At 38.3% G+C, this 27,197-nt stretch overlaps 1 protein-coding gene across 1 annotated transcript; it reads right to left on the bottom strand.

The window, feature by feature from the left end:
* Positions 1 to 1,246: 1,246 nt before the first annotated feature.
* Positions 1,247 to 24,761, bottom strand: LOC11430732 (auxin transport protein BIG). The gene is made up of 14 exons (XM_003621511.4): positions 24,334 to 24,761; positions 23,640 to 23,746; positions 21,502 to 21,664; positions 15,295 to 21,392; positions 12,133 to 12,750; positions 11,869 to 12,049; positions 11,179 to 11,413; positions 6,570 to 11,096; positions 6,263 to 6,485; positions 5,637 to 6,035; positions 5,401 to 5,544; positions 3,992 to 5,017; positions 2,531 to 3,034; positions 1,247 to 2,269 (listed from the first exon to the last, which is right to left on the bottom strand). The coding sequence occupies exons 1-14, from the start codon at positions 24,581 to 24,583 to the stop codon at positions 1,439 to 1,441; spliced, it is 15,306 nt and encodes a 5,101-aa protein (XP_003621559.2). The 5' UTR covers positions 24,584 to 24,761; the 3' UTR covers positions 1,247 to 1,438.
* Positions 24,762 to 27,197: the final 2,436 nt, after the last annotated feature.

The following is a 27,197-nucleotide window of genomic DNA, read 5'->3' as shown; positions in this document are numbered from 1 at the left end:
CAAATCCTCCTCTAATCCAACACTGCATTGCAAAAAAATCATTCCTAACACTTCTTTAAATTTATTTCTCATTCTCTTTTTCTTTTTTTTTACTAACTCTTTCTCACATTTTCTACTCTCGACATCTTTTTTAAAAGAGGATAAATAATAACTGCAAATATATTAAGAAAGGATGATAAGTTTTGTAACTTAAAATTAATTGCATTATTAGATAGTTTAAGAATGGGCGAAAAGTTATACTATTGTGAGAATATTTTTAGAGGTGACGCATGTGCATAATCATAGCTTAAGAATGACGCATGTGAGAATATTTTGTAACTTGAAACTCAATATCCTTCCTCCTCTTATCATGATAACTCTTCTGCCTACTTTGAGACGCTCTCATCTTCTCAATCATATTCACCTTCTATGTAGTCTATTGCACAACTTCTGGTCCTAACAAAGCACTTTCTCCTAACTCATACCAACACAACGGTGTTCTACACCTCCTTCCATACAAAGCCTCAAACGGTGTCATACCAATTAGGCATGGCAATGGGGCGGGGTGTGGACGGGTTTTACCTTCCCCGTTCATATACCTTGCTCCCAAATACTAACTCATTACCCTACCCTTATCCAACGGGGATGAGAAATCGAATCTCATCCCCATCCCCAACGGGTTCAGACATCTCCGTTTCATACCCATCCCCGCAGTGAATAATTTTTTTTTTTTTTTAAAAAGTATTTTTCAGCCCCGAACTCAATGTTGTAATGCATTATCCTGCAAAGAGATGAATGTGGTCAATGGGTGATGGAGAAGAGAGATCGAGGGCGTGCGATGTGGAAGAAGAAGGGATAAAACTTAGAGAAGTGAGGGACGTATGAAAGGCAAAGAATTTAAGTTTCTTATATTAAAGGTAAAATAAATTGATTTTTTGCATTCAGGACGGGCTTGGGTATGATTCGGGGTGGATACTGATATCCCTATGTCCGTCCCGTACCCGTGTTTTGAAATTGAGGAATATCCAAACTCAGTCAAAGCAGAAGAAAAAAAAAATAGTCAATTTGAGTTTGGTTCGGACGGGTGCCCGCGGGTATGAGCTTTGTTGCCATGTCTAAATAGAATAGAAAACTATTTATGGTTTGAACATTATGTTGAATCATTTTCACAGAACCCTATGTATAATTTTTAAATCATCTAACGTTGTTTCATTCTCTTAAAATTCATTCTAAAAGTGGGAAAATAACTACTAGACGATCATGCTCGTTTATTCAGAATGGTAGTAGTTATTATAGCTTTGATTCAAACATGTTTGTTTTCATATTCATCACAATAACCCCTTTTCATTTTGTATCATCTTTATGCTTTGAAAAGAACATAGTACATGAGCGTTTTACATTCTCAGAATATAATATGCTGTTAATATTTGTATAAATGAAAAGAGAAAGCTGTATTGTTTCAGCTTTTCCCTGCACTGATTGCAGCTTGCACAAAGTCTTCACACCGGGTGATCCCACCGGACAAAACCTCTGGCAGAACCCCAACAATATCAAAGGCCTCCTGCAAATCACTAGCAGAGTTAATCTCATCAAGCCAGGAAATCATCTCTTTTGGGAATCCAAGAAGCTCTTTTACATTCAAGAGTCGCTCTTTCATTACCAACTCCCATCCTTCCAGGTTCCCACTTTCGTCTTCCCCTTCTGCTGCAGACGAAACCCCATCAATACTTGCTGGTGTTGCACTAGGCAATTTCTTGACCTTGAAGAAATGCTGTAACTGCTCAATCAAACCTGTGTAGACAAGCATCGGACGAATGATAGACAAAAGCTCATCATTCTGCCCTGCTTCTGTTGTAGCACTTTGGCCTGTACTTCCAGATTCCACACCTTGTACAGAAGCTGAAACGGACGATGAGCGAGCAGTAGTACGACCATGTGTGTGCTGCATGTATGCATGGTAAATTCCACGCTGCAGAAAAGCACGGCGGTGCTGCAGCCAGGACTCATAAGACTCTGAGAGAAGTGAGTTCACCATCATAAATTGGACGGTTTCTTCTGTTCCCAATGTAAGTTGGGTGCCGGACGGAGAAGAGGGTCTGACATCTGATGTAGAAGAGGATATATATGCTGATACAGCCCTGGCCATTGTTCGACGCTGCAAGGGGCTTCCTAGATCAAGGAGATGACGTGCCATTTGGAACATAAATGGGAGGAACCGAGAATTACTGTCCCGTCCCCCACCTCGGCTATCTGCACTGAACGATGCTCCTGTTGCAAAGCGAGCCAACATCTACAAACAAGTAAATAATGCTTAAGCACCGGGGTGAGGCAAATTCATGTAATTCAAGCAGTGTATACATAATTGTAGGGACATCCTATTATAGATAATATTTAAACCCGGTGAAGTGAGTTATCTCGAAGATCTAATCATTTATATATGTTGTCATAAACAAGATTCCTTCAGTTTCTCCTTTAATTATCTTGTCTTAATCAGTCCAATTCACCATTAAAAAAACATAAAAATATAACATGCTGAGGTTGAATAACATACCAAAACAATGTCATAAGTCAGAAGGCGGAGCCTGCTTCCATCAGCTCGTCCAAGACCATTAAGGTTGTCCCAGTGTTGGTCAACAAAGCGGATATACTGTGCCAGAGGAACAGATGGACCTCTGACAGGGAATAAAGAATTACAGAGAGATTCATTGTTTCTAAGTGTTGCTCCATCCCACTCTTTCTTGGGATTCTTCAAGGCAGCATCAGCTCTTTTGGCCTCTTGATGGCACTGGAAATGAATAATGTTAAAGTAGCTTACGGTAGTGTAAACACACTCTCCACGACCACTTCCTGAAGTGCCTACGCCTAGATTCACACGCTTACTATAAGAGTAAGCACCCAGTAAATCAGTAGGTCTTAAACTGTATCCTTCCCGGCACACCATGCATGCCAACCCATCCTCCTCCTCCTGCACATCTTCCAAACCTTCAAGGACAGGCCGGGAAACAACAATGCGTTCACCTCCATCTGAAGACAGTTCTTGTCGCATTCCTAGCCCCTGCATCATACACAACAGGCAAGGCAAAATATAACAAAAAATCAGTTTCTAATACATTTCAAATAAAACAAGTAATACAATGCTGTATATATTGTCCAAGCCAAATGAAAATATTTTGAGCACAATCTCCAACGTAATATATTAAGAGTTGAAACAAAATAGGCCTCTAGTCCCTAATTTATTTATGAAAAATGCTACTTGGTATGACAATCAATTCGTGGGAATCACACGAACAGTAAAATAATGATGTTTTAGTTTTAGTTATTTAAATTCATCTAAACAATTGTAATTTGCTCAAATCTGTTTGTATATTGGCAAAAGTTATGACTGTGCTTCGTTTATATAATGTTTTTACATTTATCTATGTTTTAGAGGCAATTGTGGTAAACTTTAAATGTCACTTGGGTTTCTGAATGTGTAATGATTAGGTACAATAATTCCTCAATGTATCAAAATTTTAAAATAGTTCCTGATTGTACACTATGTTCATCTTGATTGTACACTATGTTAATCAAAATAGTTTCAGACATTAAAATAATATTTCGGTACTCACAATATTTGGACTAGCGAAGTGCACAATCCGAAACTATTTTAAAATTTTTGATACTTTAAAAAACCATTGTGGCTACTTATTACACATTCAGGAACCAAATTGACTATTATTTTTTACAATTATCCCTTGTTTCTATTGTTTAAGAGTTTGGTTTTACTTGAGTATGCTGTCAAACCAATTGACGACAACGTGTGAAATTTTTTTGTTGGTTTTGAATATGGTATTTTAATAAAAATAAATATCACAAGAGTGTTGGATTGCCCATTCATTACAAGGTCGTGTGTTTTACGCGAAAAACCATTCGCACCATCTAGCACTGCTCTTTATTTATTTGTCAAGGAAAATGCCAATTTATGTAAATCTAAATAAAAATAATGTAAATTAAGGTCTTCTATATAACATACCTGAAGCAGCTCCTCTCTTTTACGCAAAGCCCGGCGCCTCATTTCATTTCTAGTTGCATGCCGCAACTTACTCACCTCCTCCACCAGGAATCCATCTCCTTTTCCTTCCTTGTTAGATAGTGTGTCCAATAAATTTTCAGCCCTTGCCCCAATTTCATTTTCTCCTGAAACTCCTTCCAAGGCATGCAACAAGGGTAAGATACCTTCCTCTTCGATACACTTCTGAGTGAGGAGATGTCCCATTGACAAACCTCTCAGCATCGACAATATAAGAGGGACGGAAGGCAGTGTTAAACCTTGTACCCATTCAGCACTGGTCTTGTAGCCTGTCTGCCCAGCATTGGCAAAACTATCCTTCAAATGTTTCATTGCAAATTTAGTTATACCCTTTTCTAGGATAATGTCCTTTAATCTCTCACCACAGGAACTTGTCTTAAGGGACTCTGAAACTCTAACAAAGTTTTCCAGAGTGAACCTCTGCTTCGCAGCTAGCTGAGCAACATTATCATCCTTTGGATTGTCCAAATGTTTTTTCTGCAAACTGTCAAATGCATCCCAATCTTGCAGGTACGGGCTAAAATGCTGGATTAGGGCATCCATTGCAGCAGGTTCACCATATGTCAAATAAGGTAGTATTCGAGCAACCATCTCTGTGTTCCTCTGCTGTTTGTTTGATTTCTTAAGTCCCAATGGATGAGATAATCTGTCCAAAAACATAAGAACTATCTTCTTGGCTTGTTCACCTGTCCCAGCTTCTTCACTAGTGACAGTAAAGGCACCTTGTGTGATGCTTATACTGTCACTTTCATTTGCTTCTAAAGTCAAACTTTCAACAATCAAAAGTATGCCTTCCGCTGGCTCCATGGCATCAACTGAGAAAGCCCGCCTTGCAGTTTCAAGAAGCAAACCTAAAGCTCCTAGCTTCAACAACGCTCGTCTATTTTCTCTAATTTTGCAACAGTACATAAGAAGATTAAGAACTGCAACCAATTGCTCCTGATTGGACTTGAAATCATCTCTCAGACGCTGTAAATTAAATCGAGAAAAGTGAGAACTATATTAGCACTTTCAATTTGCAAGCAGCAGAATAATGATATTTAATAAAAATCATCGAAGATACAGAGTAGTTGTGCATGATAATGTCTCTAGAAAAATATATATTAAGCATTCCACAATTTTTTTTGAAGTAGATACCTTAAACAATAGAGGTCAAAGACATAATCAAGGCAATCACAAAAGATGAATGCTAGATACAAATTTGTTTGACTTTGTAATGTATTAACAAACTTGTAACAACTACAAAAATCATATTACTAGGAATGTGGCACAGCACCTTATTGGCTTGACTTGTGTGTGTGTGTTTGTGCGTGGAAGCCAAGCCCACAAATATAAAAGATATTCCTGTGTACCTGAATCATGCCCAACAGTATTTCCAGTCCACCACAATCACGAACAGCACCAGCTATGGCAAACTCAACCTCTGGATCCTGAGACTCCTCTCTATCTTCCTCCAATTCTTTAATCATAGGCTCAGTTGCCTCACCATCCAATCCCTGGAAATTGTATACATATATAACAGATAAACTCAAAACAAAGTGTTTAAACAAATGAGCTGGCTCACATGGTCACTGATAGAGAAACACACCTGGAGTCGATAAGTCACTGTCATAGGTGGGCAATATCTAGATGAGGTGACAGCATTTGAGGATACCAAGTTGGAATTAGTCACGTTGGAAGATTGATTTGATTTCTTCCACACAAGCTCATAAACGTGGGCAATGCTCAAATCAAGAGAAATGATATTACCGGCAACCAACAATTCCATTCCATAGTCATCCTCAAGAAGACCTAACAAATCCAACTGATGACAGATCTTATTCTTCACATCACGCATCAATGGGCCAATCTCAGTACTTGAATATGGATTCTTGGTCATTGATCCCCTGATGAACTCTTCCTGAGTATGTGCCTTGTTTAGGACCAACAAATATACAGGCTCGGGTTTTGAGGGGCATACAAGATTGCAGAGTTGCTCTAAGATAAACTGCAAATGCAGGTGCAGATCGCATCAGAGATTAAAATGACCCTTGTTAAAAGGTTGCTATAAATTTGAAATCAAAAAACAGGGTTACTATAAATTCAATATCTAATATCTCTGTTAGTTCCAATCCTATATAACCCAACTGACACTCTGTTCAATAGAAAATTGCCACAACTAATTTTAGTGAAAAGAACAAGTTATAAACGAAAAATGAAAAAATTAATACATACCAAACAAGCACGCCCTTTCTTCTCCTTTGCATGTATTTGCAAACCATTGATACAGGCCCTAATGAATTGTCGCTTATTATCAGTGCTTTCTAGTAGTAGACTATCCAAAAGATCTTTAAGGAGACGATTGCAGTCACTTATCAACTTAGTCTTTTGAACAATCAAGCCACGAATTACAATAAGGGCTTCAAGAATTTCAGAAAGTAAGTCCTCTCGCATGAATCTGGAATTAAAAATTTACTTCAATGAGATGATGTAAATCAAAAAACTAACCTCAAAACTAAAACTATTCAAGCAACAATCATACCTGGATCTTACATTTGGAACCTCAAGAAATTTACCAAGAAGCTCTATCATTTTGTGAAGGATAAATCCCTGAGTTATATCAATGTGTAGACTCCTTTCCAAAGACTCAACATTATTTACTTCTTGGGTAATTAAAGTACAAATTGTCCGTAGACACCCCCGAACAGTCAAAAATAAAAGAGCATCCTCCGAATCTACCATCTTGAATAACAATTCAAAATATTCCGCAGCACTTTCACCAGAAGAAAGTGTTGCAGGCAACAAAGAAACCACTAGATTCAGCAGCCGAAATCGTTTGGACGAACTTTGACCACAAAGCAAGCTTATGAGTGAGCACATCTCTGATCTGATAGATTGCGAACATGCACTCAGAACAAGTTCTTTAACCCATGATCCCAACTCAAAAACTGATAACTCACTTTTAGCTGCTTTACCAACACGACGCTTCCATCTTAGAGCATATTTAAGTGCAAGGTAATCATGGCGTTGGGGTCTTGACCTCTGGCCTGTAGCTTTGACCACCTGAGACACTTTGTATTGCCTTCTAACAAAATCAAGATAAGTAGCTCCACTCTCCCATTCTGAATAGCTCAATAACTGAATATCTTGAGTCTTAGGTGTGGCATCCCAATTTCTTTCTGACGAGTCTGGAAATGTCTTTGTTCCACCGACACTGACAGCACCTGCCAAGGACCCGGGTACAGTTTGAGATTTCTCATCCTTCGCCTTTGCAGAAGACTTTCCAAGGCCTTGCTCTTTGTCTGGTGTCTCAGGTTTTGGAGGTGTGCATGCCTGAGAAATAATTCTCAGACAAGGAAGAATGACATGCTCAGATATGGCAGGATGTTTGGCGCCCAACTTAATGGAAGAAAACAATAACTGAAATACAAGACGTAATCTTGATTCCCAGTATTCATCAGCCAAAGAACACACCTCAGAAAGTAATAGCAACTCCTCGCGTGTAGTAACTGCAATGTCCATGGAGCGATGATGCTCAAGGCAGTACAAAACTTTTTTTTGTATCAAACTGTTCAGCTCAGTAACTGCATTTACATCACCTTCAGATAAAGAACAAAGTACTATTCTTGCTTGAACCCGGGCAGCTTTAGGACCTTGATGAATGTTATTCTCAAATAGCTCAGACAAAATGCCAGCTGAAACAAGTTGTTTCTTAGAATTCGGATGCCTTGCAAGCACCTGTAAAAGTTCTAGACACTGGGTTGCAAATGTAGTTGCACAGCCATAACAGTTATTTGGTGATCTGGACACCACAAATCTTGAAGCCACACTATTATCAGCGTTCTTCTGGTGCAGATAATTCATCAGCACCTTACGTAGCCCTTGCAGTGTCTGGACACTTTTGGTGACAGAATCAAAAGCTGCTTTGCACTTCTCACCATAGAGAACTCCAAGAAGAGCAATTTTCCGGTTAATTTTACATGAGGGGCCAGGTAACGAAACCATCATTTGCTGCACGGAATCCTTCTGCTGTGAGTCTATTTCACTGTCACCAATGCTTGACACAATTTTAAGCAAGGGCTTTTTGAAGCCCAAAAGTTGCTGATATCGCCGATGAGCATTCTCTGACTCAGACTCTATGGCTGCTAATCCCTTCTTCATGTCTTCATCATTCTCCATATTATCAAATGTAAAACTTGGCTTCGCCATGAAATTAAACTCAAACCGCCCATATTTGCTGTACCCGCACTCATTACACAGAAAAGAGTCCAAATTCTCGTAATTGATGTTGCGACATTGCCTGCATTGATATGCATTTTCATGACAATTGCTACATATACCATGCTTATCTGTGACTGGACGACTACAGCGTGGGCATTGCAATGGTTCGAGAGACAATGCCTGAAGATTTTCATAGAACGAATCCAGTTCAATCATGAAGTTACAAGCTGTAATTGGAATAGGAAATTCAACTTTAAGCTCTGTCTGATCAAATGCAAGATGACAACTTTTTGCACGCTTCCATAAAGACCAGTTGTTTTTCAACTCTGATAAGTCAGTAACTGGTCTGTTGTTATAGTATAGGTTTAAAACCTTCACTGATTTTGACTTCCTGGTATCATGAACATTCATGGTCACAGTCTGGATTGTGTAACTTCCGGTGCATTTCACTATGATGCGATTGTCAGTGAATTTTGTTTCGGATTTCAGTGATTCTAGCTTCATCCTGCTGTAAGGTACTTCTGGAGAGCTGCAGGCAACACAGGGTTCACTTTCAAGATAGTATCCATCAAATTCCACTAAGCCACTCAAAGTATTATATATGCGAGAATTTGGATGGTTAGCTAACAGCTCATTCTGTGAATGAAGTGTCTCAAAGATGCACCTAATTACATCAGGAGTCAAGCATCGGTCTACAAGATCAGAAATCTTGTGTTTTGAACTAGTATCAGGGGATCTTCCAAGCAAGCAAGTAAGAAGTTCTGTATACTCCACAATATTCTGGCCAAACATAGGGAGGCACTTGACTTTCTGCAAGAGAGCCATTAGCATAGTTTCCTTAAACATTGGTTTGGCATGATGCCAGACACCATATAAAACTAATTTAGCCTCTGCACGCACAGTAACTGAACTCCACTCTAGAAGGAAACTATCTATGAACTGCTTTAAGGTATTGCCACTCTTGTCAGTGAAGACATCTACTGCTGCCTCCATATCCAAATAGGACTTCTCCAAACCAGAATCAGCTCCGTCTTCACCTTTCTTTTTCTTCTTTGAATCTTGAGATGCAATACTTGATTTGGTTGAACTTGAGTCTCCTGACTCTGTTTTTTGTGAAGTCTGACCAACATCTTTTCCTGTATAGAAGGCAAAATTGAGAAGTTTAAGAGTCTGAATAACAGACTCTTCACCGAAATAAAATATTCCATTCATCAGGAACGACAAAATATCCCCATGCCTTAAACAGTATTTCTGCCAGTTCCGAGGACGTGCAGCTGCTACTTCTGCCATTGTGGAAAGGCACTTCACAATTTTCACACTTCTTTCATATGGAATGGGATTATTTTGAAAACCACCAGACTTTGTTATGTGTTTATGAAGTCTCTTGACTTCACTAGCATACTGCCAAGAGTCTCGTACACTGTAATAGTGAGACTTGCTCCCACAGAGATGCAGAAAAAGTCTCCTGGCATATCTTCTTACAAAGTTGGTATGAGGATTGTTGATGTAACTGCAAAGAACATCTTGATATCCATCTAATTTCAAATCCTTACCATAAGACAACTTGTAGACCTTTTCCTTTTCTCCGGTCTTGTCATGTTTTTCTGGCCGAACAAGTGTGTACACCAGTCGAAAAGCATTCTCTAGTAGAAGCCTGGGGTAGTCCATAAAGATGTCTGTTCTATGCACTTTCACATACGAATCAGAAAAGAAAGGTGAAAAATTACCAGCTGGCAAATCTCTACGTACTGTAAGCAAAGCCCCACATCCAGGTCCAGCATTACTATGCCCACCTTCACTGTTAATTGGAGATTTGAAAACATGAACTAGCTGCTGCAGTATATCCATCAAATAATTAACAAAAGATTGCTGCCTGAGAGAATCACAAGCTTGAAGCAGCTGCGATGCAAAGTCGTTCTTCTCTTGGTCATCAACTGATGTCTTCGAAGTGGACGAAGAAAGTTGGATTACATTTTTATCATGGACATCAGCAGTTCCGCTGTGTCTTGGCATGGAACCATCACTACCAGGCTGATGCCAATTTCTAAGCATCAGCGTGAAAAACATGAAGACCAGAATTGCAACTTCCCCAAATGATGACCGGGCTCTGGCTACAAATGGTCTGTTGAGATTAATCTCATCCAAAAACCATTTGATTAGTTTCTCTAAATCTAAACTGTCAGGCTTTGAGCTGTCTATGAAAGGTCCCCCCACGGCAGATGACAGCCTGTAGAAAAGCTGCATAACAGGGATTGCTCGGACTCCAGAAGTTGTCTCCATCCATCCTTTCAATTGTTCAAGAAGCTCAGAAAGTAGTAAGGAATTTATTTCCCGTTTTGAAGCAGAGATTGAAACAGGATCAGTCAATGCAGAAGCAAACTCTTCAGAATCATTGGGCTCCAAAGTATGAATTGATGGAGAAGAATTCTGCATGTTGCTATCAGCCGGTAAAGGCAGCGAGTCACTAACGTCATCAGGTGTGAAGTGAAATTCATTGCCATCTCCTACAGAGTCCACTTCAATTGGAATTGCTGTCATAGGATGATCTCTAGAGTGTGGTGGAGGAAGTCGGTCTGCATCTAGTACTTCAAAGCAAGCCTCACACAAATCAAAATCAGGACAAACAGTGCAATGCCACCTTCGCCTGAGTATAGGTACAGTAGAACAACCATCACAACAATATTGAACAGATGAAGTGATGGTGTCATCTTCAATCATGACTTGGTTATTTCTAGCACTAGTGTCTGCTGAGCCAGGAACTGGCACTGCACTCTCAACAGCATCATCTGGAGCTAACAACGTCTGCTTTGGGAAAGGGACCTGAAGCAATCTCGAAGATATGGCCAAACTGAAAAGAAAGAAAAAAAAATGTGTAAAAACCTGATCATCAAAGTTAGAATAAAAAATAATAACACAGTGAGAAAACACACCTGCTAGCAGTCTGAACAGCTTCATCAGACGAAAAAAGAAGTTTCTTCAGTAATACAACAGCAGGTGCTACACAGTGCACTCCTGAATCTTTTACATGGAGGGCCAAGCATTCAGCATAACAATAAATAAGTTCAACTGCAGACATAACAATGTTGTTCATGGTTTGCGTGTCGGGCTGCTCAAAGTCCAAAATTCCCCATAAAACTTGCATCAGTGCATCCACCACTTCTGAGCCTACACCAGCAAAGGTAGTTTAAATCATGTAAAATGTGTTGCAAGTATAACCACATTGGACAGATGACTTCAATATTTATTCACTCTATTCTTGATTCATAATAACAGTACCTCAGTCACTTAAAATTACAATAATCTAATAAGCAGTATAAAAAAAGAATGTAGTAAAAACCAGCCATGAATAAAATATAAACCTTAGAAACCCATTCTTACAGCAGATATGAACGGTGCAGATATCAACTCAGAAATTTCAAGAATCACTGTTGAAGTTTAGTTTAGACCCTTATACTAAATTTCAGTAGAGAGAATACTAAATTTCACAAAATTACTACATAAAGAAATAGAAAAGCATCTCAAAAAAATAATTGCATCCAAAGGATTGTTTAAATTTACTAAGTGTGTGTGTACTTATCATTTATATATTTAAGATCCAATCAGCGAGAACAAAACAATACCATTTGTCTCCAGAAATGTTGCTAAATTTGAACGGCGTTGCAATGCTATCCTACAAACGGCACGCATCTGAGCAGTGAACTCTTCAATGATCCAACTTCCTGCAGTACCACCTATCCCAAGCCTTGACAACAGTAGTGAAGATGATTTGACCACTCCAAGGAGCCGCATGGTATCCTTAATCTAATGTGAGAAGAGTCCAGATGAAATAATTAGCATAACATTGACATTAAGTAGAAATCCAAGTGATACTATATATAGATTACCTGATGGTATATCTCTTTCTTGGGAAAAACTGCTTGTAAAACACAACTAGCAGAAGCCTGTAGGATAGGTTCCCTATCACTCTCAAATATTGTTTCTAGTAATTGCTTGCACTTGAGTTTTCCCAGCTCTGTTCTTGCTTCTTCAAGCCTTGTGCAATCTTGTTGCCTACATGATGAATAAAACTTGGTAATAAGCTTAAGCCCATCTGCTATTACTTGCTCTTGAATAGGAGCAGATTGCATTGATCGGCGCTTCTTTCCAGATCCACCGAGTGATGCATTTGAACCAAGTACTCTTGCTTCCATATCTAAAATTGCATCCATTTTCTCTTTCCAACCAAACTCATCTTTAGCTCGGCCATAAACTTCCAGTGAGTCTATTCTGGGAAGTGTTAAGCCATTAAAGGTTGGCCCAACTAACACTGTAAATTCTTCATCTGCAAGAAGAGACTCCGCAACAGTAAATGGAATATCATACCACGACCTCATTCCTTCGTCTAATTTAATAACCCTCTGGAAAATAGAAATACTAGAAGGTATGTGGCTTGCCGATGTATTACCCACATTAACTCGAAAACCAACCATGACAATATCAGGGTTTGAGTTGAAGACGGATATCTGTTGAAATGCATAAAGAAATTAGGGAAACAAAAATGCTTTATCAAATCACGTGAAAGACAGGCAAACATCATCAAAGCAGCTGACATTATTGCAGTGATGATATCGTAACAAAATGAAATTGTTCGGAACAGCGTCATATGATATGACATGTGAAACAGAATTCACCTCTCATCTCATGTAACCATTTTAGAATGGATATATTTTAGTATTCTGGAAATGAAACATGCAATTATAAAAGATTAATTTTGACTCATTAATAGCATTAAACTACATACCAAGAAAACTATTGAGTATTTACTTAACTATCGCTAAATAAGAACAAAAAGACAATTGCATGTTGAACTTTCCAGATCATGATGAATCAAACACAATCTAGCGCATGTCTTTGTGACTCTCAAACCCCAGTGTGGGGTGTGTAAATTGGGTTTCATCAACAAACATGTTTGTCAAAATCATGTTAGCTTATATTTTTTTTAGAGGATTTTGAGTTTAACATCATTACTTATGTAAAAGCAAAACAAAGTTGTTCTCAAGGGATCAAAACAACGTTTCCAAATTGTTATCCAAACACACTCTTATTCATAGTTTTAAAAACCGGCTCGGACCGGCCGACCGGTTCAACCGGAAACCGGACCCATCCCCGGTCCGAGCCAGTTATTTGATCGACCATGTTATTAACCCAGTGCCACGTCATCGAACCGGTCGTTGAACCGGTGCAGCAAACCAGGTCGAAAAGCTAAGCCTTAGAATTTCTGAAAATTGTGTAAAAAATGGCCCAACAAGAGACGAACCCAAGACATTGTAGAAAAAAACACATCAATTAACCACTGCGCTAGAAAACACTTTTGATTATTAATGCCATTAGATTTATATAATTAACTACAGTGGGAACAATTTCACGTAAGAAGAATTTAAATCAATCACCAAAAGACTGTTTCCTACATCTTCATTTCTTTTTTTTAGCAATGAACCCATCGTTTTTTTCAAAAAGATCACATAATCTTTAAATTTCATATTTACACAATAATAATAATAATAAATATACATATCATCTTCCCCCTAAAAAAATAATGTACATAAAAAAAATTAAAAAAATCTACATATTATATTATTATTAATAGATATGAAAACAAAATCTATTTTCTGTCAACAACTATTAGTTTTTTTTTTTTGGTTTTAAATGGCCGAGTCATCGGTTCAATCCAATCTAATCTGGTTAAATACCTATAAAAATTTAATCTTAAGACAGGGTCATACAACCGAGTTATTCGGTTTAATCCGATTCAGTCGGTTCAACCAGTGACTCAGTGGTTCGACCATTAACCCATTAACCCAGTACCTCTGCCGAGTCGATGACCGAGCCGAGTTTTAAAACTACGCTCTTATTCCACTAGTAAGCATACACACGCTTACCCCCTATACTTAGTAGGTTTTGGGATACGATGCAACTATACCTTCATGGAGTATAATTACAAAGATCAGCACTACATTATTATAAAAACAAGTTCGATTTGTTTCCTCTTTCAGAAGAATACCAAGTGTCATTATTGATATCATATAGGGAGTGTTTGGCAATTTCTAAACTAATTTAAAATGGTGGTGTTGGAACTAGTTGCACAAATCTATGCAAAAAGTCAATCAAAGAAGATCAACATTATTAGGGTTTAAGTTAGGTTAAAAAATGCTTAAAAATAATTCCAATGCAACCAAAGCCTCTTCCCAATAGGTGGGATTCAAAACTAACTCTAGCATTGAGCATGTGGAAGATTGTCAATGTCAAAATTCAAAAAACTTGGCATGCTTATTATTGACCAGCAGAGGAATGAGTTGAGTGGTCTCCACAACTAGATTTCATCTAATAACCACACTTAGATCTAATTGAAACTTGAAAGTAAGGGGAAGAAAATGAAAGAGAGACAACAACAACAACCAAGCCTTATCCCACTAAATGGGGTCGACTACATGGATCAAATTACGCCATAAATCCATAATGTTCTATCATAAACCATATTTCGGTCCAACTCATTAACTCTTAATCTTTCTTAATAGTTTAGTAGGTCTTCCTTTGCCTCTAGTGATCTGACTATCCTCCACCTGATCTACTCTACTTACTACAGAATCAACAGGTCTTCTTTCTACATGCACAAACAATCTAAAGCCTATTTTCCACCATATTTTCTACAAGAGGTGCTACCCCAACTCTCTAATATTGTTGGACAAGATAGTGAGTCTGGATAATCTTGGACAAGAGAATGAGTCTGGATAATGTTGGACAAGAGAAAAAGAAAAAAATAACTTGAGTAGCACTTTTTACGAGCTAGCTTGATCTTAAACTTAGTTCACTATTATAAAATTCATGTAATAACACTACAACCTGTGTCTAAAAATAGCAAGAGCGCGCCCAAATATCTAGCATTTAAAAGTTGCCAAAGACGCACTTAGGCTATCTACAGTGTTATTTCTAATCTAAAAGACTAAAAAAGAGTATACCACAAAATACAGTAATATATTCGCTTTGAACTGCAAGGTGATAGAGGATACCTTAAAACCTGTAGGACTTGGACTTTCTAGAAAACCATCCTCATTCACCAAACTCTGTTTAGCTCCTTCAGAATCTCCATTTCTGATGGCGTCACCACCCAGTTTCACATCTGGTGTGATGCATACAGTCCTCTCAAAAAAGTCAAGAGGAAATTCAGGATTTGTTCCAGCATAAGCTTTAGTGAGGATGCCAGAACCCAATTTCTTAACTTTCTCAGATGCTGCAATGACACCAGCATCCACACCCACAGGAGCATGCGAATATATTTGAAGGCTACCATCATCATGTAAGACAAGACAGTGGATTTTATCCTTAGACAGTGGTTTGTATGCAGTCATACCGACTATAGGGGAGGCTGAACCCACTGAATGCCTCATACTCTGAGCAAGTATCTCATGTTCCTCCATGGACACCGCAAGTGCAGAATTTGATTTCACAGTTGATAAACAAACAAATAAGCCACTGCCAGCCAACAATTCTTTCCAATGATGTACTCCAGCAGGTCGCATCTTACTTTCTTGCTCCTCAAATACAGAAGACATCTCTATTAAAGAAGCTGCATCAGAGCTTGGTCGACCTAATAGTGTGGTACCATCTTGAAAAGATATGAAGAGCAGCTTGCAAGTTGGAGAGAAGTACAACGATGATCCCTTTGCATGAATTTCTCTTCCCTTGAGTTGTACAAGTTCTTTTAATGGCACAGCCCCAACATTCCCTTTGACTGACAACTCGAACCTGAAAATGTTTCCATTTTCTGACAGAACAACAAGAAACATTCTGCCCCGGGAAGCTGTATAGAGAATGGCATCCACAATCATGTCATCTGACAAAGTGAAGTAGTGTACTGGACTGATGTTGTCCAGGGACAGGTCATATATCTTGACAAATCTGTTGGTCACAACCATTAATTGAACCTGTGAACCTGGAACCCATTCCACCCGTCTAATGTATGCACCTTGCAAAGCAAGTTCAATGGCAAGGCGATCAATCACTTCACCACGAGGATTCAATGTCAGGACCTGACAATCCTCATAACCGGCTACAACAAGATAGTTCTCAACAACAGGATTGAATGCGAGTTGTATAATTTCAAAGCGGACAACGTTTTTAGACAGATGTTTTACATTGGTCTTGTCAGCTGTCACAGGTGAAATGGTGGCCTGACCAATTAACTGTCCAACATCATATATAGCAACTTTATCACCTTCACCAACAGCAAGCCGACCTCGTACACTAACACTGAGCAAGGACTTCACAAGAGAGCCATTTGCTAAGTGAGACTTGAGATCCTTGGCATTAGAATAGTCAACCTTTATCTTGAGATCAAATGATCCACTTTTATAAGCTTTCTTCAACTGCAAGAGATCAATGCCATGAGAAATCACCTTGTCTTCTCCCAAACTGATATTCTTATCCTTAGAATGGTGGGAGTCTCGTCTATTAATTACTGAAGGCATCAAGGAGGAGCAAAGATTGAGCACCTGACTCTCAACATCAAGTTCTTCCAGTAACAATGGAATCATTTCTTGAAGCTCTTTTGTAATAGATAATCTGAGTGAGTTATCTACATCTGAATTTATGTCCTCATCAAAATCTGAATCGCTGTCTGGTAGCTGATCTCCATCTTCAGGAAAGGGTAAAAATGACTGAAATGTGTTAGAACCACGAACAGGTGCACTGTTATCTGCAGTAAATTTCCGTGGTTTCAAACATTGACAGTTACTACCCCTAACACCTCCAGCTCCACAGTCACAAAAGAAGCGGCTTGAGCGTGAGTAGACTACACGGTGACCCCGATGACAAACCTTAGCACATACTGAGCAGCAACCTTTTGATACAGTCAGGTCACATGTATAGCAGAAGTACCAATGCTGCTCCATGAAATTGCTTCCACTGGAAGTAAATGTGCAAACTTTAGAGGCAAGGGCCCTTTCACTGTTGGCATCCTCGTCATCATCCTTATCTATGCTAAGAACCTCCCCATCAGAGGTTGCATCATCCTCATCCTCGTCTACCGAAGTAGCATCGCATTCTAGAGAGGTTGATCCTCCTTCTTGATTGGAAGAAACAACGAATGCCTCAGAAGTTTTCCTGGACCCAACCAGTCGAGCAGACGCATGTCCTACCCCAGCAGTATTGCCAGTAGAGCAATTCTTAGTTATCCTTTGCAAGGAAGTTTTACCAGATCCACATTCTCCCAAGACAGATGCAATAAAGCCAAATAGAAACTTAAGCCCCGGAAGCAGATTTTCATTGCCTGCCAGTTTCCCCATGATCATGACAGTCCTCGTCAAAAGCTGTTTCATCAAAAGCTCTCCTCTTGAAATTTGAACTATGAAATTGAAATAGGACTTCGCCACATGAATATCAAATAGCAAAAAAGCATTATCAAGTAATAGAAGTACAGAATTGAAAATATGATGTTGCAACTCTTTTGACTGTTTCTCAGATGGCGGTGATACAAGGGACAGAATAAAATTCATAGTTGAATCCCGAAGAGAAATGGAGCTCCCCTTTGCACAGTTCACCCCACTATCTGATTTCATTATGCTTCCTAAAAGCCTTTTCTCCAACCATTTAGATACACTCTGTATATCTCTGTCAAGGAATTTCCTTTGTATCCTCGTTCTGAGATGAGGAAATTGTTCTCCAGATAGAAGGTCTACAAAGAACCCAAGAACTTTCACGTTCACTGATTCAGAGAAACATGTATCTAAGGAATCAATTAGAACCAAACAGTCACCAAGATGCAACTGCAAAAGCTTGCTCGTCTGCCCTGGCACATTTTCAATACCAAGACAAAAGTGAAATATAACAGACTTTGAAGGATCTTTTCTAAGACTGCTTAATATCTCAACAATTTTGCAGATTATCCATTCATGGACAAAGCAATCACTTGCTCCTCTAGCATTCATATCCTTCAAAAACCCTTCCATTTGCTTCATTAGAATCAAGTTTGTAAGATTTGACAATTCCAGTTCTGCACTTGAGCTGTGATAGATAGTGTCACATTTCTGATGAACACTTTCAAAGACTCTATCACACTTGATAATCATTATTGTATCAACTATTTGTAAGAAGACTTCAGTCTCAGAGTCAATATTTCTTCCTGATTCTTTTATTTTATGTAACCCGTCGAGAACAAAGATGATTCCTCTTACGCTAAGAACACAAGAGAGCAGAGTCGCACTAGAAGTAGAATGGTTTAAAGGAAAACCATGCAAAATGCACTCCCAATAAGCTTTGGGAAGAGTTTTTGAAGCTTTTTTATCAACAGCAGCATCCAACTTGGATATGAGGCTCAAAACAGACTGCAGCTCATCTGCATTGGAGCCACTCCTCTCCAGTAGCTCATCCTGCAGGCTTTTGTCAATTCCAGTATATTTCAGCAGTAAGAGTGGTAAAAACCCAGGAGCCACCTTCTGTTTGTAACTTAGGACATCAAGGAATGCTCTCTGATAAATTTGCACGCGTTTGCTTAGTAAGGATGAGAACAGCCTTACTAGCAATACAAATTGACCAGAGTCAATCATGGAGGAAATCACGCTTCCAGCAAGTTTAAAATATTTCTCATCCCCAAAAGCACTCTCAGTCCAGGTTAAAACGTGCCCAGAAATTGCAGTGTCTATACAATATCTCCATATGCCAACATTAGTGAAGGAAAGCACTAGAGACAGCCACATTTCACTTCTGAGGAAATCCCAACCTAATTCCTCAATGCCTTCTGGTATGGGCAAAGCATCTAAATTCTGAAGCAAGCTCAGTACAACATCTGGAATATTGGTGAAGTTTCCGAAGACCTCTGGATGGCCTAGGAGTAAATGGCTGAAGTGGAAAAAATGCAACATATTAGATAGATCCACGGAGTGCCCTTGATTCCACGATAAAACTGGATGGTCAGCTTCAGAGCCTATACAAGGAATATCCCAACAAAGGTTGAAAACATATCTTTCAACAATTTGATCCTCCACTGCATTGGCTTTTTTGCCTCTCCAAAATCCAAGAATCAGTGAGAAAGTACAGTATATGTCCTTCCAATTCAAAGTTAATTTCTCAATCGTCAAATCATCCACACTGAGTGAAGCAGAAGACTCAGAAACATCAATTAGTTGTCCAATCAAGCTACCAAGAAAAACCTCATCTCCCGCCAATCCACCAGCAATGCTTTTTAAGGCAGTTGATGACCAAGATGACATGTTATCATTAACTTTATTTAGCAATGATGAGCTAGACAATGGTGCTTCCCTCAACTTAGACCGCACATCTACAAGCAATGATGTAGGACAAGTCTGTTGGTGAAATATCATATGGCGAAGAACTAAGATCAACCTTGAAACCACCAAAGCCCAACATGTTAACAGTGAGCTGTTCAAATCCAAGACCGGGTTAGCAACTTCTTTGAGGGTTGAAAAGATTAAGTTTGCCATCACTCCCTTTTCTTCTGCACAGGACAAATGGAAGGCCATAAGAACCACCTCAATGTGAAACAATGAAGGAAGAGTACCAACGAGTTCATTGATACTTGGGCAGTTTACACAAACAGATTTCGCCTTCTCAACAACAAAAGCAACATAGCCTCTAAAAATCTTGGTTCTCAACTGACTGCCAACAGAACCAACCCTACTGAATAACGCGTGAGCAAGCAGGGTGAGGGTCCTATCATTGTAACTAAAAGCACCATTTTCAACAATAAGGATCTTTTCCACAAGGTAGTCTTCGAGTGAATCACTCAAAGCATGGTTTGTGAGAAGGTTGTGCAGAAGATCAAAGGATAGTTCATGGATGATCCCAACCTTCCCATCTTCATGTGAAGGGATACAAGCATCAGACATATTATCTTCAGACCAACAGCCATGAGAATCGAGTAGGGAAAGCAAAATATCAATGTCTGTATTACTGAGTTTGCTGCAAGCATCAACAAAAAGAGAAGGATGCCATTCAGTAGAGAAGATGCATGTTTTAAGAAAATTCAGAAGTTCTATGGCAGACTGAATTGGCATATTCTGATTGCTGGAATTAGAAACTAAAGCAGCAGCAGGTGGTTGTTCGCATCCATCTATAGATCCAACAGAACGCGCTGTCTCGGAAAAAAGATCTCCAAAAAGAGCCTCATCCTCATGGCACACTGCATTTTCGATTTCGGATGGTCCAGCAACTTTTGCCAAACTAGAATGGGACCTTTCCATTTTTTGCCTTAATTTCAATCCTTCAGAATGAAGGAAGAAAGCAAGTTGCATCAAATTTTCAACCCATTGGCTTGATGCAGGAAATATCAATTTTGTAAGCTCTTCAAAAGTGTATCCCTTTAGCAAAGGAACAGACCCATGATGAACAAGGTATGAAAGAGAATTGTTTTCTGAGTCAGTAGAACTGCCAACAAGCTCTGCATCAAAGTCTTTCCGCTCAAAAGGAATCTGGTGCCTTTGCTTTTTCAGATCATTAATGAGTTTCAGAGTATAAACAACAAATCGGGGGAAGAAAGACAAAGGGGGCTTTGAATTTGGATCAGTTTTGTCATATATCCAAACAGAAGAATCCAAACTCTCTAGAATAGATGCTACAACACATGCTTGGATATTCTGAGCTACATTGCTATTACCAAAAATAACCTGAACATCATGAAGAAATTCTTCAGTAACCATTAAAACAATGCTCTCCAAACTTCCCTCGATAGTAGCATAGGTACTCACAAACTCGAGCTTAACTCTAAACAAATTAGACAAAGTATCAGTAAATGAGGCAACTGCCCTCATCAATGAGGCGTCATATTCAACATACGGAACATCTGTCGTGAGACTTCCAAGTATCTTCAACATTCTCAAAATGAATGATAGCCTCCTTCGAAAATTTTGGCCCAGTTCCCGCTCATCAAATACATCTTGTACTTTGGCTAGTTTATTGCAAAGCAAGATCAGGCGAGGAGTGCATTTCCCATGGACAACTGCCCAGTGCTGGGATAGAAAGACAAAAGTGTTGAGATATTGAAAATAGGTCTGCTCGCTGAATCCAGATTCTTGCCTGTCATGTGGCATGTGTTTAGAAGCTAATGTCTTCAGAAGCCAATCCATTGATTTTTCTTCCATTGAGCACGGGAAGCCTTTTATGAATCCGTAAAAAAAATGAAAAGAAAATCAGCACATGGTTAGGTTAGCAGGAAAACTACGACGAGGCAATGATGGGGTGATTATTGGGTATTAATATTATACCTTCTAAACGGCATTTTTTGTAGTCATCCACATAATCACCACAACAATCATCGACCATTGGCAGCAAATCTACTAGGGCACTTGCAGTTGTAGGTTGTAGTATGTCCACTACCATATTTACTCCATCAACCAAAGCTATCTCTAAAAGATGTATCATATTGGTCTGAAAGGATCAAGAAGAATTAGTGTCACAAAATAAGAAAAAACAAAAAAATAACCACCCTACCAAAAAAGTACACAAACCAAGACACTAAGTTCTAACACAGAATAATATAAATTTAAGCTATACCCACCAGACTTTTTATTTGTTCTACAAATGGATTCTCCATCCTTACTCAGGTATAGAAATCAGAGAAAACCTATTACCGCACAGTACCATACATCAACTATGCATAAAGCAAGATAAATAAAATCAGACCCAAAAATCAATTTGATATTTCTGAGAATCATGGTCAAATGTAGCCTTGGTTGCAGTTTGAAAATTTTGGCAGCAACACCAAGGTATTTGAAGTCTTCAGGGCCGCAATCAAGGCTATACTTGACCATGATTCTCAGAAATATCAACAATCATGATGCAAGCGCTGCTGCAAACACAATTAAAACATTGATCATGAAACCCTTGTGGGTGTAACGAATGATTATCGATCAAACAGAAAACAAACAACTCCAGAGAAAGGTTAATGAAAAAGAGCTGAATTAAACTTTCTTTAGAACCCCTTACCTTTTTATTAGTAGTCTTTTTCGGCATACATATAAAGAAATAAATAAATTATCTATTAACTTGGATATTATTTAGCATTTCCTTCTTTATTTCAACAAAATAAATACTCAAAATTCAATAAACTGGGCACACTACTCTCCAACGCACCCTTGTAGAGAAGCAGTCCCTACGATTTTTAAGTTAATAACTGTATTGGGTATCGTGTTGATTCCCACCTCCCAATTATGATTATGCAAATAAGCTACGATACTCGTACGATGATCGGGATTTTAAAAAAACAAGTTAGTGAAATGTCGACTGTGACAAGGTGTTTAAAGTCTACTACCACAATTGAAGCTCATTTGACTAGATTGTCAAGATGCGGCCGCGGCTACAATTTAAAACCTTGGCAATGAGTTCCTAACGAACCTAATGATTGATCATCAATCAAACAGAATACAACAGAAAATTCCAGCGAACAAATAAAGAAAAAGGAAAACTATTCTTTTTCGGCATACGTGTAAAGAAATAAAATTATTTATTAACTAGAATATTATTTAGCATTTCATTTTTTATTTCAAAAAAATAAATGCTCAAAATTCAAAAACCGGGCAAGTGACTCTCCAACGCACCCTTGTGGAGAAGCAATCCCTACGATTTTTAACTTAATAACTGTATTGGGTATCATATCGATCCCCCCTCCCAATTATGATTATGCAAATACGACGAGCAGGATTATCAAAAAAACAAGTTCGTAAAATGTCGACTGCGACAACAAGGTGTTTGAAGTCTACTACCGCAATTGAAGCTCATTTGACCTAGATTATCAAGATGCAGCAACGGCTACAATTTAAAACCTTGGCAATCAGTTCCTAACTATGAAGCACGGATACAGACACAGACACCGGATACGACATGGACACTGACACGCTGATACAGCTAATAATTTGAAAAAATCACATAATTCAGTGCAATTACAAGTGTCGGTGTCGTGTCGGACACGACACGTGTCCGACACCGGGACACGCCTAATCCGAGGAGTGTCCGTGCTTCATAGGTTCCTAATGATTGACCATCAATCAAAAAAAGAGCAGGATTTAAAAAAAAAAAAATTGAAAAGAAAAAAAAAACAAGAATGTTTGTGAAATGTTGGCGGGGACACTGATGTGTTTGAAATCTAGTGCCGCAATTGAAGCCCATTTGACCTAAATTTTCAAGATGCAGCCACGGCCACAATTTAAAACCTCGGCTATGAGTTCCTAACGGACCTAATGATTAATCATCAACCAAACAGAAAACGACAGAAAATCCAGCGAATAATAAAGAAAAAGGAATAAACTAGACATCATTTAATCATACTTAAAATTCAATAAAACCATGCACACTACTCTCCATCAAATTTTCAAATTACAGAACTTCAAAACTATCGTAAGCATACCTGAATTCCTAGATCATCATCATCAAATCCAGATTTCTCCAAATAACACAAAGCAAATTCTATAGACCGCTGCACAATCGCAACAAGTACTCCTTCCGCTTGCTCCACTATTCACACAAAAAACCAAAATAAACACCAAAAGAAGTTACTACAAATATAAAATCATTTCCAAACTATGAAGCATGCACAATGACACCGGACACCTCGACACGGACAAAAATTTGAAAAATGAATTCATTTAAGTAATCACGTGTGTCAGTGTCAGAACACACCGGACACACCTTCCATCAGAAGTTTCGGTGCTACAGAGTTTCCACACATCGAAAAAATAAAAAACAACAAAAAATTTATACTCATCAACAATTTGCAAGTTCAACAGCAATGATCATACACAAACAAGCTAAATCACGCAAAAGCAGAAAAACGCGAACACACATAAATTCATTTCCAAACACTATAAGCAACAAAAATAATGTTCATCATCATCGATCAACAACATGCAAGGATCACACGAACAAGCTAAATCGTGCAATGGCAACAAAACGCAACAAAGTTGAAATTAACACAAAAAAAAAATTACTCATGGAATCAACAAATTACAGCTTCATTTCAACAACGATGATCACACGAACAAGCTAAGCTAAATCATGCAACAAAAACAAATCAACAAGTTCAATGAAACGAAAACAAGTACCTGATAAAGATCTCGAAGAAGAAGCAATAGCTAACGCGAGAGAAGAAATCGCGTGAATCTGAGAATCAGTCCATGACTGAAGACGCAAAGTATCATCATCGCCACCGGAAGATTCGAGTCCACGGCGGAGAAGGCAGTAGAAGGCATCGAGACCTGACCTAACAGCATCATCGGAACGGAGTTTGTGAAGAAACTCGCCGGAGGGATTGGAAATTGCGTCCGCGACGGCGATGAGGTTGGCTTCCGCCATGGCGATGCAAATCGGAGACTCGAGAGAGTGTTATCAGTGTTGCATTGAGAAGAAGAGAGAGGGGTTTATGGTAATTTTGTAGAGTGTTGAAAACGGTTATGGTGGAAGACGATGATTGAAAGAAATCGAAAGAAGTGTTTAGAAATGAGAGAGAGAGAGAGAGGTTTATTACAAGTATTAGTCTTGAAAGTGTTTTACTTAAGGACGAAGGAGATTTGTGCTTGTCTTTGTCCAAAAGAAAAACAAAATGCTAGTTTACTATATCATTCATTTTTGTTTATTACACCTCTAACTTATCTGGTTACACCTTAATGATATTTAAAATTTATCATAATATCGAATAAATTTTCAACCGCTTTCTATTTTTCGATCTAACAGATTACTTTTCTCTCGCAAATATTGATTGAAGATAATGAAGATTGATGAAAGGTTTAAGATTGAAGCGGAAAGTCATCGCTTGATATTCTATTTATTGTATAATAGCAGGTTTGGTTGTGCGGTGGAAATGAGAAACGAGCGTATGCTGTGAAATTCGCTCCAATTTATTAAAGTTACTATTATAAGTTTTGGCGGCAATGCGGTTCGCACTGTGTTTTTTTTTTTCTTTTCTTGTTTGGGTATATAAATTCGCTGCAATTTATAAAAACTACCATAAACGCTAGCAGGCCCACATTGAGTAATTGAACTTTTGAATTATAATATGTGTTTTCGCTTTTTTTCCCTTTTGAATTATAAACGCTAGCAGGCACGCATTTTTGTTTTTAAAAAAAATAAGCGTGCGTGAATTAAACTCGTGTGCATGAATTTTGTACATTCAATCATCGTAAGTGAAGTTTGTTCCAGATACGTAATCTGCACTTAAATTACAATTTCATTAAAATAACATTTTTCTAATTCACGTATATCGAAAATTGAATAGAAACACATATATGTCATTGTTGCTTTATTTTGCGGGGTGTGGCGGAAGGGAACCACCAAAACTAAAATTGAATCTTATAAGTGAAGAAAAATAGGACGAGTAGATGTTTCTCTAATTGAACTGCAACATACGTGAATTGGATTCATCTTTTTTAATTATCTTAGACTTAGAAAAATTAAACCTAATGATATCGGGGAAAAAGATCTACCAAAAAAAATTGGGAAAAAACAATTGGACGCAAAAGAGAAAAATTAAGAAAATGATTTGAATTCGAAAATGAGAAGAAGAGTGTGACAAAGGAAGAGAAAAACTTGACAGTGTTTAAAGTTAGAGAAATGTCGACGAGGACAGTAATGTGTTTAAAGTGTAGTGCCGCAATTGAAACTCATTTGACCTAGATTTTCAAGATGCAGCCACACCCACTATTTAAAACTTTTGCAATGAGTTTCTAACGGATCTAATGATCAATTATCAATCAAACAGAAAACGACAGAAAATTCCAACAAACAAGAAAAAAGGAATAACCTAGACATCATATAAATATTTTTTCCGCCATAGCGATGCAAAACGGAGAGCCGAGAGTGATATCAGTGTGATTGTTGTGAATGTGGCATTAAGGAAAAGAGAAAGGGTTTTATGATCATTTTGTATAGAGTGCTAAAGAAGGTTTGGAGAGACGAGGAGAGAGGTTTATTATGGTATTTGTAACGCCTCCGCTTCGTGGGCATGTAACGCTCGAGGCTGATGAGGGTGGAGAGTGGTCCGGCTCATGACAGCTTCTAAGCAAAACTGAATCACATCGGAATGATAGGGATCCTAAAGTCGTGCCGGTATGGGACTGCATGGTTGAAGGAAGATTTATAAGAATTGTTTGGTATTACCTATATCAACAAGATGCATCTTATTTTTGGTTGCCCAAACCATAAGAACTCCACAGTTAAGCGTGCTTGACTTTGAGCAATTTTGGGATGGATGACTTTCTGGAAAGTTTTCCGAAAAAACGTGCGAGTGAGGACAAAACACACTGAAAACACTCGTGTTGGTCTGTGAGGACAATTGGCAATCCTTAAAGCAGTATAATATGTTACAATATTAGTCGTGAAAGTTTGCTTGAGGATGAAGAAGAGTTGTGCTTGTCTTTGTCCAAAAGGAAAGCAAAATGCTAGATTTCTACTTCTAATATCTTTCATTTTTGCTTGTTACACGGCAAAATTATCTCGTTACACCTAAAAGATATTTAAAATTTATTTTAATACCGAAACTATCATTCGTAAAAGATATTTAAAATTTATTTTAATATCGAAACTATCATTTCTCGTATAAATTTTGTAGACTCCTTTCTATTTCCCTCGATCTAACTATTTACTTCTCTCTCACAAATATCTGTTAAAGGATATTTTACAAATCGCTTTCTATTTCTCTTAGTATAACAGTTTACTTCTCTCCTGCAAATATTTGTTAAAGATGATTAAGTTTGATGAAAGGTTTAAGATTGAAGCGGAAAGTCTCGCTTAACATTCTATTGTATAATTGCAGCTTTGGTTGTGTGGTGGAAATGAGAAACGCGCGTCTACTCCGTAATTCACTGCAATTTATGAAATTTATCATTCTAAGTTTTGGCGGCAACACGATTTTGCACTATTTTTTTTTTCTTTTTTGGGTATATAAATTCAGTGCAATTTATAAAAACTACCA

The sequence above is a fragment of the Medicago truncatula genome, chromosome 7 (genome assembly GCF_003473485.1).
Source record: "Medicago truncatula cultivar Jemalong A17 chromosome 7, MtrunA17r5.0-ANR, whole genome shotgun sequence".
NCBI classification, from domain to species: domain Eukaryota; kingdom Viridiplantae; phylum Streptophyta; class Magnoliopsida; order Fabales; family Fabaceae; genus Medicago; species Medicago truncatula.
The sequence above is the reverse complement of the archived record's forward strand: the minus strand, read 5'-3'. Positions and strand labels throughout refer to the sequence as shown.

Bases quoted from the DNA above. Each gene is read 5' to 3' on its own strand.
- LOC11430732 (XM_003621511.4), bottom strand. From the start codon at position 24,583: ATGGCGGAAGCCAACCTCATCGCCGTCGCGGACGCAATTTCCAATCCC. The intron at 21,665-23,639 runs GTATGCTTACGA...TGATCCTTTCAG, and splicing joins ATGATGATCTAGGAATTCAG to ACCAATATGATACATCTTTT. The intron at 5,018-5,400 runs GTACACAGGAAT...TTTAATTTACAG, and splicing joins TACTGTTGGGCATGATTCAG to CGTCTGAGAGATGATTTCAA.